The 13850-nt window shown below is 46.6% G+C and overlaps 1 protein-coding gene across 1 annotated transcript in view; it reads left to right on the forward strand.

Moving 5' to 3' along the window:
- Positions 1–13850, forward strand: part of ndrg3a (ndrg family member 3a) — a 59170-nt gene that overhangs the window by 24848 nt on the left and 20472 nt on the right. The window contains exons 2-3 of the mRNA XM_083660884.1: positions 515–598; positions 4894–4926. Coding sequence (XP_083517010.1) covers positions 542–598; positions 4894–4926 — 90 coding nt within the window. The 5' untranslated portion in view covers positions 515–541. The remainder of the gene's footprint in view (positions 1–514; positions 599–4893; positions 4927–13850) is intronic.

The raw sequence follows: 13850 nt of genomic DNA on the forward strand, positions 1-13850 counted from the left end.
ATGCTTACTTTGTTCCTGTATTTTGTTTTACAGGAACAACAAATTATTGAATTTTGATATAAGAATACAAAGATTGTTTTCATATGTTATTAAATAGCTGCAAGATATGACCGTTGATGCAATCTAAAAGGGTTAAAAGGGCATTTTCCATTTACCGTAATCTCGACTTTAAACACGAGTTCAACATGAATCCACCCACCACCTCGTTTCCCGAATGAGCGATGCAAAGAAAAAAAATACTTGCTTTTACATTTTCATCTTTCCCGTCATTAGTAGGAGTGTACATTTGTGCTGACGGTGAACAACAAAAGGAGTTCACTATGCAGCACTGAGCTGTTTTGTTCGCCTCACCAACTGACAACTTCGTTTTAATGAGTGTTTTTTAACTGACAATGCGTCATCTTAATGAGTGTTTTTTAACTAACTGACAATGCATCGTCTTAATGAGTGTTTTTTAACTAACTGACAATGCATCGTCTTAATGAGTGTTTTTCTCCCTCTCCTCTTTGCACAGAGCGGCTTACAGCGACCAGACAGCAAGATGGATGAGCTGCAGGACGTACAGCTGACTGAGATCAAGCCACTGCTGACCAATAAGGTGAGGGGCAACCACACACACACACACACACACACACACACGCGCGCGCACACACACGCTGACACACACACACACACGCACACACACACACACATGCTGACAGACACACACACACACACACACACACACACACACGCACACACACACACACACACACACACACACACACGCGCGCGCACACGCACGCACGCACACGCACGCACGCACGCACGCACGCACGCACGCACGCACACGCACACACACACGCTGACACACACACACACACGCACACACACATGCTGACAGACACACACACACGCACACACACACACACACACACACGCTGACAGACACACACACACGCGCACACACACACACACACACACGCTGACGGATGTGTGGCACTCGCAGGCAAACGCGTACACTAATACAGCAGGCATGCACACTCTGCAGTCCCGTTCATCAAAGTGAATAATTCATATCTTCTCGACTGTCGAGAGGCGGGGAAAAAGAGAAGGGGGGCAAGTTCATTGGAAAAAAAAGAGATTGTAGACGGAATGAGGCGAGATGGAGGGAGCGAGGAAGAGAAGTCAGAGAGAGAGAGGAAGAGAAGTCGGAGAGAGAGAAGGAGGGAGGAAGAGAAGTCAGAGAGAGAAGGAAGAGAAGTCAGAGACAGAAGGAGAGAGGAAGAGAAGTCAGAGAGAGGAAGAGAAGTCAGAGAGAGAGCAAGATAAGGAAGGGAGAGAAGGAGAGAGGAAGAGAAGTCGGAGAGGGAGAGAAGGAAGACAGAGGGAGGGAGAGAGCAAGAGAAGTCAGAGAGGGACAGAAGGAGAGAGGAAGAGAAGGAAGACAGAGGGAGGGAGGGAGGGAGGGAGGAAGATAAGTCAGAGAGAGAGAGAGAGAGAGGAAGAGAAGTCAGAGAGAGAGAGGAAGAGAAGGAAGACAGAGGGAGGGAGAGAGGAAGAGAAGTCGGAATGAGAGAGGAAGAGAAGGAAGACAGAGGGAGGGAGGGAGGGAGGAAGATAAGTCAGAGAGAGAGAAAGAGAGAGGAAGAGAAGTCAGAGAGAGAGGAAGAGAGAGGAGGGAGGAAGAGAAGGCAGAGAGAGAGAAGGAGAGAGGAACAGAAGTCAGAGAGAGAAGGAGAGAGGAACAGAAGTCAGAGAGGGAGAGGAAGACAGGGAGGGAGGGAGGAAGAGGAGGGATAGAGAGTGAGTGAGTGAGTGAGTGAGTGGGGGAGGTACGTGTTGGGAGAGTGAAAGGAAGAGAGTTAGGGCAGATGGTCTGAAAGCAAGAGGGAAGAAAGGGAGATCAAAGGGAAAATTGGCAGAAACTCATGTCTTTATTTCTGGGAGCGCAAGAGAAAGCAAAAGATGAGAAAGAAAGAAAGAAAGGAGGGAGGGAGGGAGAGGGGGAAGGAAGTAAGGATGAAGTAAGACCCCCCCCCCCCACCCAAGGCAACTGTCACCAACAGTTAGAAGTGAGTTGTGAGTGGAGTCGCGCCTCAGAGGAGGTGGGAGCGGTGATGTATCAGGTCTGAGAGGGTTGCCTCAGCGGTGGGTCTGAAGTCCGAGCCGGAGTGCCTTTCTCCCCCCGTCTGGCTGTGTAGAGGGGACAAGGTGGGAGACAACGGCCATAACTCACCTCAGTGAACGAGGCTAGAGCTGACCTCTCACTCCACCTAGTGGCCAGCCCATTAAAAAGACAAAACTGGGGAGTCTGGAAGACAGATGCAATAGACAGACAGAGAGGCGCCTCCAAAACACGGGAACGAGGACGGAAAGAGTCATTTCAGTTGTTTTCTGATCTCATTTAGAAATGAGGGAAATACCAGTCTTCTCTCTGTGCGGCTAATGTAGCAGTAATCTCCAACACAGCATCTTCTTAATGTAATTATGGGTTGTGATTATGCGGCATGAAACAGGGCAGCGCTGAGTACCATGAGCAACAGCGAGGTACCCATAACAACAGGGCAGAACATCACAACCGCTGCTGAAGCTTTTATATAACGGTTAGCAACGGATGTGTGCCGAGTCAAATTCTCTTCAAAGTAGGGCATACATAAGAGGAGACCACATGAAAAACTGCTAACAAGCCTCCCTGGGTAGGGCAAGAGTTGGCATAGCAACCAATAAAATACACGATTTATGCAAAACGATCAGCGCTGATGATGCATTGTCTCCGACCAATCAGAGTTTCTTGTCTCACCAAGTAAGAGAGTGGCGTCAGTGGAGGTCCAAAGTGCGTGACTCAGTAGCCAATGAATAGCCAGGAAGGGGGCTCGCGCTGCGTTTGAATGCTAAAATAAAGCAGATAATATACAATTTGATTCTTTAAACGTCGGACCCTTTCAAAGTAGATCACAAACGGTCCATTTTGCTGCAACTCGACAGCGCTGCTTAATCCAGAACCTTACCTCCGGGAACTCTTGAGAGTAAAAAACTGGTCAATTGGAGTGAATGGAGATGTCGCGACTCTTCTATATACACGGCTCTGACAGGTTCAAGTCATCAAGGTGCCATCTATGACAGCAATATTTCAACAAGTTTCTGTAATCACAGAAATGTTAATGTTGGAGTCCACTCGTATGAAATCAACCAAGCATAACTGCCTTGTGGTGCCCACCCCCCACAAAACTCACAAATGCAATCTTCTTTGAATTGAAGAAATATATTTTCATCAATGTTACAAATAAGTTAACCAAGACCTTGAATTCATTGATCCAATTAAAACTTTATAATTCATGATAGATCAATTTAAAATGCAGCAGGCAGGGCAGCTGGTGGTGGAAGAAGTACTCGGATCCTTTACTTCAGTAAAAGTATCAATCGTTACAGGTCTTAGAAATACTGAGGTTCAAAAATGTAGTTTGCTAGGAGGTTTTGATTTCCCTGATCTAAATGTGTGAACTGGCTAACAATAGCATTAAAACCATGTCAGTGGGCAGTAGCATAAATTATGTGTCAAGCAGTAGCCTACATGAGAATCAGGTTAAATGTTGCCCTGAACGGTCCACACACTACAATGTGCTTTTTTTCTGCCTCTCTCTGTCTCTTATCTGTAAACGTGAGGCTGTGTGTGTATACCCATAGAACCACATTTCATTCAGATATCTTAAGGTGAGAGGTCAAGGAGAGGTCAAGGGACCCCTTTGAAAACGTTGTTTTCCCTCACAGATTTTAGCCTAAATTTGGAGCGGGATTTAGCCCCCTTCCCGACAAGCTGACTTGACATGACATGACATGACATGACATGACATGACATGACTTCTGTCTCCAAATAACCAAGATGGCGGCGGTGAAAGTGCCAACGTCGAGACTTCAAAACGCAATGGGTGATGTGACTGCTTTCTACAAAGTGCTGCTACTCTAGTCCATCAAAGTGTCTTCGCTGTCATTGATCGTGTTGCATAGTTGTTTTCTGTGCTGTTGACAAAATGTGATATTATAAGTCACTTTGGGCAAAAGCGTCTGCTAAATGACACAATGTAATGTAATGCAATCATGTCACGATAGCTATAATATCCCAATCTGGGAACCCAGAGTCCATTTTTATTTGAAAAATAGACTCTGGGACAGCCCTCCCTTTTTTTTCCCCCGGCTTCCTGTACAGCGCCACCGTCACTTCCTTTCCCGCGTCCGTGCTCCACTGTTTACAGTCTGAACAGCAACTTGCGCCGTGACTTTGGCGATACTACTAGTCACAACAACTACACCTGCAGTCATTTTCCACTGTTGTTGTGAGACGAGTTGACGTCTTCTATGCAGTGTGTTTTTGCGCTAACGTTATTAGCGTATAGCTGAAACGGACGCGGAAAAGGAAGTGACGGTGGCAGGAGAGGTGCGCTGTACAGGAAGCCGTGGAAAAAGGTAGTCTATTTTTCAAATAAAAATAGACTCTGGGTTCCCAGATTGGCTATATCCAGATATTAATATATCAAACTGATTAGACTTGGTTGGTTGTACTATTACAACCTAATTATTTTGCTCTTAACTGTTTCACTGATGAAATGTCTTTATTACCCAAAGATCACAGAGAGCCTGTAAAAAAATGGAATGGGTGAAATGAGCTTAGTTTTAGTTCATTCGTATACTCGACGCATAAGAAGAGGAAATCCAACACCCGCATTGCAATGCAATGCTATGCATCTGCAATGGAGTGATCCTCCCGTAATGGATTCTCTCATTTGAAATGAATGAACATCCATCAGATAACGCATTCTGCAGTCATTAAGCCTGATCCAGGCTTCACACGGAGAAAGATGTCTCCCAGGAGCCCAGACTATCTTCTCATCTTTCCTCTTTTCTCTTTTCTTGCAGAATGCACGCAACTTCCAAGACTTTGACTGCCAGGTGAGTCAGTGTTGCTCTCTGCTTGTTGCTGCTGAGCAGGCCTGGGTTAGGCCTGGGTTAGGCCTGGGTTAGGGAGCCATAGTATGCTAGTGGAGAGGCCTGGGTTAGGGAGCCACAGTATGCTAGTGGAGAGGCCTGGGTTAGGCCTGGGTTAGGGAGCCACAGTATGCTAGTGGAGGGGGTTAGGGAGCCACAGTATGCTAGTGGAGAGGCCTGGGTTAGGCCTGGGTTAGGGAGCCACAGTATGCTAGTGGAGGGGGTTAGGGAGCCACAGTATGCTAGTGGAGGGGGTTAGGGAGCCACAGTATGCTAGTGGAGGAGGTTAGGGAGCCACAGTATGCTAGTGGAGGGGGTTAGGGAGCCACAGTATGCTAGTGGAGGAGGTTAGGGAGCCACAGTATGCTAGTGGAGGGGGTTAGGGAGCTACAGTATGCTAGTGGAGGAGGTTAGGGAGCCACAGTATGCTAGTGGAGAGGCCTGGGTTAGGGAGCCACAGTATGCTAGTGGAGGAGGTTAGGGAGCTACAGTATGCTAGTGGAGGGGGTTAGGGAGCTACAGTATGCTAGTGGAGGGGGTTAGGGAGCCACAGTATGCTAGTGGAGAGGCCTGGGTTAGGGAGCCACAGTATGCTAGTGGAGGAGGTTAGGGAGCCACAGTATGCTAGTGGAGGGGGTTAGGGAGCTACAGTATGCTAGTGGAGGAGGTTAGGGAGCCACAGTATGCTAGTGGAGGGGGTTAGGGAGCCACAGTATGCTAGTGGAGGGGTTAGGGAGCCACAGTATGCTAGTGGAGGGGGTTAGGGAGCTACAGTATGCTAGTGGAGGGGGTTAGGGAGCCACAGTATGCTAGTGGAGGGGGAGGCATTGGGACATGACCCCAATCTTCAACCTCCTCCTCCTCCTCCTGCTGCTGCCCTACATCTGAACAATGAACAATCATCATGCTGCATGAATGTGTTCCTATTTCTCTCTTATTATTTGTTCTTGCACAAGGCAATAAGAGGAAAGTAAGAAACTCCTGTGTGGGATGAATCGTAACGCAAGGAACGTCTGTTCTGTACCCACCTGCGTATGTTGATGATTTGCGTTTGATTCGATTTGTGTGTCAGGTCAATTTGCAATTACTGTAGCACAAGGGGGAAAAAAACAATAAACCTATAGGGAGCAGCAGACCTAGCTGCCATGCAAACCAACAAGCCACAGCAATTTGACAGGTAACGTTAAAACTCATCTGACCCTCAGCTGTGTGTGTGTGTGTGTGTGTGTGTGTGTGTGTGTGTGTGTGTGTGTGTGTGTGTGTGTGTGTGTGTGTGTGTGTGTGTGTGTGTGTGTGTGCGTGCGTGCGTGCGTGTGTCTTTACAGACCATAGAGACACCATGCCCAAAACGGGGGAAACAAAAACTCCCCCCCCCCCGCCTGGGCGTTCTCCTATGTCACGCGTTGCACACAAAGATCATCTATACGGAAGATGAACACTCCAACTTACTTCCTTGACATCTAGATCCACATTTTTCTTCTCGCCAAATCTCAATGGCTTCCTTGTTTTGCTCGGGAGCACAAAAAAACTTTAATTGCCGATTTTTTTTACATTTGTTGTCTGCGCAGCCCCACCACACAACAGCTTTTAGCTATGTTTAATTCAAGGAAAATGACACTGGTGTATGGAACTGAATGGAGAGCTTTCGCCCGTGATTGGTGTGGCCTATGGGACCTTGCACATTTTATAAGAAATGCAGGCAGGTACAAGACTAGTAATTACAATAAGACATATTTAATTATTAAAGACTATAATTATTTTAATAGTTGTTTGAGCCAATGTCTTCTACACACTGAGATATAATGTTAGGGTAATTGTATGTGCTCTTTCCAGAGGACGCTTTACAGCCTCACTGAAGTCATTTTAGGGGATCATGTACAGAACTGTAGGAAACGTTAGAATTCAACAAAGGGGGGTAATTGGCCTGCCCTACATAGATAGAGCGAGGGCAGGCAGTAACCCATCCTTTGATGAGGCTCTGCGCGGTGAAACGCAGTCGCACAGTTGCTCTGTGAGGGGATAATTAGATTTGTCTTGCACGGCATGGCTTTCCTCCTGCATAAAGAATAGGATCATTTCCCAGACGCCAGCGGACTGCTGTGTTTGGTGCCTGCGAAGGGTTAAACTCTCTCTCATCCCTCCCTCCCACTTTATGCAGTCATACCAGGTTCCAGCATCCCTCCCATCAGGGCTAAATATAGCTACTGCAGGTAGAGGAGGAGAGTAAGCATGTTAGCTGGAGCAGGCCTGGGTGCTGAGTGTATTCTCTCTCTCTCTCTCTCTCTCTCTCTCTACGTAATCTCTATGTATGTGTATGCTCTCTCTCTCTCTCATGTACTCTGATGCTAAAATACTCACACCATCACACACCTGACCTGGTCCTGGTTGTACTCACTCAGCAGCTCGGTCATATTTCCCAATGTGACATCCCTCTCCATTCCCCCCAAAATATATTTTGTGCCCCGAGACAGCGAGGGAGGTTGAGGGAGCTACAGAGTTTGACGGGAGACACATGATGCATGGGTGTGACTCAGTCCAAGGCCAGAAGGTGTCATTTTTTCCACCGCCCTGCCATTACTGTACCAGCGTTTGTCTCAATGACTTTGGTGCAGAGTGTAGATATAGATGTTGACCTTATTCCCATGGTGGCCATTTTGAATTTATAGTACATCACACTCTGGGGGGGGGGGGGGGGGGGGGAACTCTGCCAAGGAATCTATAAAGATAAATATAGATTATTTGAACTCTGCGTGAAAGATGGGTGTTACTTCAACACAGCTGGGAATCTGCAGGAACGACTATTTGAATTCAGCAGGGAAGTAGCTTCAGGCCTGGAATTAAGTCATTTGCTTATTAAAATAGTTTTTTATTTCAGTCATTTTTCCTCAACAACATAAATATCCTAATAGAGAAATTAAATGCTGCCGTGTGATACAGCACATACTGTGTATGTAAGATGGCTCCTCAGACTGCAAAGTTAGTTACACACTATAACGCAAGTGTAACCCAGATTATTTTCTGTAGCTACAAATTACAATTGTCCCCTAAACGCCTCACAGCATCTTCCTATCTTCGACGCTATGATTTACTGGTTCCCTAAACGCCTCGTATGCAGGCTACTGCTACTGATAGTGATTTTGTTGATTTGCTGCGTCGCAAAAAAATGAAATACCAAAAATAATTGAAGGAGTCCAGGAAGTTTGTCTCACAACAATGTATTCAGCCATACACATATCTTTGCAAACAGCAAGCAGCAAAGAGAGTGCCTCATGATAGAAATAAATATAGAAATTCATACTTGCAGGGTCCATGAGGACAGTAAGGGTTTAACTAACAGTGTTGGGCAAGTTACTTTCAAAATGTAATATACTACATATTACTAGTTACTTTCATTTGAAAGTAATATGTTACTTTACAATATTACTTTCTGTGTAGAGTAACTCGTTACTTATTACACTACTTTTACATTACTTTTACCAAAACAACAGCAGCAGTAGAATGACATCGCCGCCCCGGAACCATCCCAAAAAATAATTTCAACTGCCTTGAAGTCAGTTTAAACAATGCAAAATTCTAAATGTCATTCTTTTCCTTTGTTATTGTCATCTATAGTGGTTATATGCATAAAAACACACAGTTTGATTAGGAAATGATTGTATATCAATGTGCTTTGATAAAAAAAAATTAACTCAATTTGTAACTTGAGTTACTTGACAAAGTAACTGGTATAATATTACTGAAATCCTATAAGTAATAAGTTATATTACTGAGTTACTGCTAAAAGTAATATATTACATGTAATATGTTACTTTTGTAATGAGTTACCCCCAACACTGTTAACTAACAGTTCAAACATCTTATACTGAGAGCACACAGCATGTTTTGGCTACCAGGGGCAGAGGGCAGGGAGAGCTGGAGCCGAGCACGTCACCCTGTGGGGAAGAGGGGAAGGGAGAGCAGGGATGAAGGCCACAGCTGAGTGATTGTGGCCTGGTCACTGTGCCCTGCACAGGGCCACAACAACAGATAGGCTGTTTGCCTGTCTGTAAATAGATCAGGATTTATCTGTGTAGGCAATTATAATTAATAACTCATACCAATAACTATGTGTATGCAATTATAGCTTATTGATTATGGAATGAGGCCAATGGAACTTACATTTTCTATATCGGCGCCTTAACTGTCTCCCACACTCCAGGGCATCCACACAGCACCGGCCTTTTGGCCTTGGTATAATTCCTGCCCTGAAGCTTGTGTTATGGTAGCTTACCTGCTAGCCTGCTGCTAAGTAGCTACCTAGCCAGATAATGGTAGACCCACATTTTCCTTAAAATGTGAACCTACTGTATATCCCTGTGGATTCCTAAGATGCATTTCACAACATATTTCTCACTGGGGAATCTGCAATGATAAATGGGTTGTCTTACACTATGTGTTTCTTGGTACACAACGGTAATACATAGCTGGGCTGAACTTGCTCTTCCGAACTTCCCATCCTGAGTCTTATTGTACGTAAGTTCAAAATGGCTGCTGTGTGAATAACGCCTATAGTATCACTGTACTATCACACATACCTTAGATGCCATTTACACCTGGCATTAACATGTGTTTTCTGTCATCAGATTGCAATCAGATTGTGCTTGACCACTTGAAAGTACAGGTGTAAACACCCCCAGGACACAGTGAAGACGGATTGCAATCTGATCGGCCAAACCACCCCCGGAGGTGGTCAGGGACGCATTGTGTAAATGCAATGTGTCCTCTCAATGTGGATACAGCAACTGTATGCGGATTGAGAGGACACCCATTTTGGGTGATCAGATTGCAATCTGATCACCCAAAAACACATGCTAATGCCAGGTGTAAATGAAATCAGGCTAATGTGGTCAAGCACTATCTGATTGCAATCTGATGACAGAAAACGCATGTTAGTGCCAGGTGTAAATGGCCTCATTAGTAGCATAGCACATGCTGACATGTGGTACAGAGACAAGAGGACACCACATGCAATGCGAGACATGTAACAGATGGCATACTCCACACATTAATGCAGTCAGCGTATTGGGGGGGAGGGGTTCTTCCATCCAGCGCTGCACTGGAGGAGGAATCCAGCTGCTCTCTTCCTTAGTTCGTCTCCGTGACCAAAGCGCCCACTACAGGCAGGCCGGTGGCACTGCAGTGGTGATGTCAAAGCCCCGTCACTCTTCGTGGATGGTTGGGTGGGCGGAGGCAGGAAGGAGAACCTGGAGGGTGTGGTGCTGCTGCAGTCTCGTGTCCCCTAAGATGTCCTGCTTACGCCATGGGAGCTGTGTGTGTGTGTGTGTGTGTGTGTGTGATGTCAGAGATGTCAGAGTCGTCCACCCATGGGAGCTTCAGTGTTTGAAAATGCACACTTGCACACTTAAGAACATTGAGTAACTTTCTAGGGACATGGAAATGGCTGACTGTACGTTTTAAAAATAGAGCAGCTTCGGGGAGATGGGAGAGTGCTGTGGAGCGAGAGAGGTCGAAATGGGATTTGCGGAATATTTACAGCTATATTTCGTTTTTCGTTTCCGATAGTTTAGGATTGTTTGCTTTTTAATAGTCTATTCATTTGACAGTATTTCTCATATAGTCTATCATATCTCTAACTGATTCATCAGTGATGAGATGTAAAATGTGATTGTTGTATGTTCATATTTGATGCCTTTATCCGTACGACCTTGTACCACTGCAGCACAGATACAAGAACTGTCTATTTTCTTACTGGAACTTAATGGCTGCAACTGTCTCGTTATGCCCAGCAGAGGGCGCCATAAGCCTGTTCTATGTGTGGCTGGAGGGGTATGGCCACAGTCCAGAATGAACACCAGCCAAATGCTGGTGAATCGTGATATGCAAGTGGCTAGTAGATTTGCTTCACCTACCATCCCCGCAAAAACAATGGTAATCTATTGAGTGGTAGGTACAATTTCAACAAACACTAACCATTTGGTCGGTGGGCAAAAAAAAGTTAATTTTGGCTATGGCTTTCTGTCTGACTTTTCCAGTCCCACTATGTTTTTCACATTTTTTGTCCTTGAAAAAGACTGTGTCCTCTAAACCTGACGTGGTGTAAATTAGATGCTTATTGCCTGATGCCATTCAGCCATTTATTGAGATGGATGGATGGAGATGTGTGTGGTTATCAAAAGGAAAAGGTGCTGTGCATGTCTTGTGGCTCATATGTGGGTTTTTGTGTGTGGTTCTGAAACAACAAAGGAAAAGGTCAATACATACATCATGTGGACGTTACTGCAGGTAACTAAGGGATTGATCAAACAACAATACTTAAACTAGGGGTGGGAATCACCACAGTCACCATGATACGATATTATCACAATATAATATTATTGCGATTTAAAAAAGAATATTGTGATTTATTATTGCCTTACTTGGCTTTGTGTATTGATATGTTGCCACACAAAATATCACGATACTATGCTGTATCGATTCCCACCCATAACATACACTATGACATGCTGCACACATCACCCACTGCTTCATCAGGTATGGTTTAACTACGCACACATTAAGGACAAAAGGTGCAGCAAACAATGTAGGTCTTAAATAGATCAGGAAATGCTGGGGGATGATCATTCCTGATACTTCACAGCTGGGCGATAAGGTGATTAAGTGGGCTAAAGGTCATGTGAGGGTGTGATGGATTGTGGGAAATAGAGTCCAGGAAGTCACTCTTTTGTACAAATGGGAGCTCAGGATTCTCATTCTCAAATACACTACTGCCGCATGCGCTAGGACGTGTCATCAGTGATGTTATCTGGGGTCGTAAGGTGTTTCGGGTCTGTCAACATCATACACCCTCGCCCAGTAGACCCAGCCGAGGCCAATTAAGACCCCGACTCACGTCCCAGAAGCCGCTACGGATCAGCCTTACTACTCTGTCTGCAACGTTGCCCGCGGGAGGGGTAAAAGAGAACCCAATCCGCTGCAATAGAGCTAGTGCTACGCCGCAGTATTGGCCCTTCGGTGCATGGAGGATCTAGGCTCTGTGGGTTACTCCTGGCCGTGCTCCTCCTTCGTCTCACCAGACCCTCCCGTGGCAAAGGCAATCCAGAGGCTGAGAGGATACCTCAAGGACGCCTCAAGAGGGCCTGTGCGCTGCACGTCATTTACCTGCGTCGAGCACCTCGCTTTAGCCTGGAGGACCCCAGGCCGCGCCGATCTTGCGCAGATTTTCAGGAGGCTAATCCGTAGCGTTTGTGGATTTCTCCCTCACGAGAGAGCCAAGATGGGGTGCTAATCCCATCCCGTACCGGTTACCGTCTCTCCGGCCGTCAACTGTCTCTCCAGCTCGTCACCAAACTATACTTGGTTGTCACCTAGTCTTTCCTAAGTGTCACTGGCCAGAGGCAAGCCAGGATTCTACATTCTCAAATACACTACTGCCGCATGCGCTAGGACGTGTCATCAGTGATGTTATCTGGGGTCGTAAGGTGTTTCGGGTCTGTCAACATCATACACCCTCGCCCAGTAGACCCAGCCGAGGCCAATTAAGACCCCGACTCACGTCCCAGAAGCCGCTACGGATCAGCCTTACTACTCTGTCTGCAACGTTGCCCGCGGGAGGGGTAAAAGAGAACCCAATCCGCTGCAATAGAGCTAGTGCTACGCCGCAGTATTGGCCCTTCGGTGCATGGAGGATCTAGGCTCTGTGGGTTACTCCTGGCCGTGCTCCTCCTTCGTCTCACCAGACCCTCCCGTGGCAAAGGCAATCCAGAGGCTGAGAGGATACCTCAAGGACGCCTCAAGAGGGCCTGTGCGCTGCACGTCATTTACCTGCGTCGAGCACCTCGCTCTAGCCTGGAGGACCCCAGGCCGCGCCGATCTTGCGCAGATTTTCAGGAGGCTAATCCGTAGCGTTTGTGGATTTCTCCCTCACGAGAGAGCCAAGATGGGGTGCTAATCCCATCCCGTACCGGTTGCCGTCTCTCCGGCCGTCAACTGTCTCTCCAGCTCGTCACCAAACTATACTTGGTTGTCACCTAGTCTTTCCTAAGTGTCACTGGCCAGAGGCAAGCCAGGATTCTACATTCTCAAATACACTACTGCCGCATGCGCTAGGACGTGTCATCAGTGATGTTATCTGGGGTCGTAAGGTGTTTCGGGTCTGTCAACATCATACACCCTCGCCCAGTAGACCCAGCCGAGGCCAATTAAGACCCTGACTCACGTCCCAGAAGCCGCTACGGATCAGCCTTACTACTCTGTCTGCAACGTTGCCCGCGGGAGGGGTAAAAGAGAACCCAATCCGCTGCAATAGAGCTAGTGCTACGCCGCAGTATTGGCCCTTCGGTGCATGGAGGATCTAGGCTCTGTGGGTTACTCCTGGCCGTGCTCCTCCTTCGTCTCACCAGACCCTCCCGTGGCAAAGGCAATCCAGAGGCTGAGAGGATACCTCAAGGACGCCTCAAGAGGGCCTGTGCGCTGCACGTCATTTACCTGCGTCGAGCACCTCGCTCTAGCCTGGAGGACCCCAGGCCGCGCCGATCTTGCGCAGATTTTCAGGAGGCTAATCCGTAGCGTTTGTGGATTTCTCCCTCACGACAATAGTGTGTTCTACAGATGTAGCTAAAGCAGCACATTAGAGAGAGAATAACAGCATAATGCCAGTTGGTGGATGGTTTTATCCAAAATGAACCCTTAATTCTAGCAGTGTTAATGCCATGCTCTATCCACCTTATTTTTGAATGCCCCACTGTAAAAAATAATTGTGGGTACAAGGTCTGGTTTAACGTGACTTATTGTTGCAGCTTGCCATTTCCTTTGTTATACTCGGCTGCAGACCCGAATTATAAACCGGAAACTGGAGTCCGTTATAAAAGTTATAAATATAGTCACGTTAT

The sequence above is a fragment of the Poromitra crassiceps genome, assembly GCF_964638095.1.
Source record: "Poromitra crassiceps genome assembly, chromosome: 25".
Taxonomy (NCBI): domain Eukaryota; kingdom Metazoa; phylum Chordata; class Actinopteri; order Beryciformes; family Melamphaidae; genus Poromitra; species Poromitra crassiceps.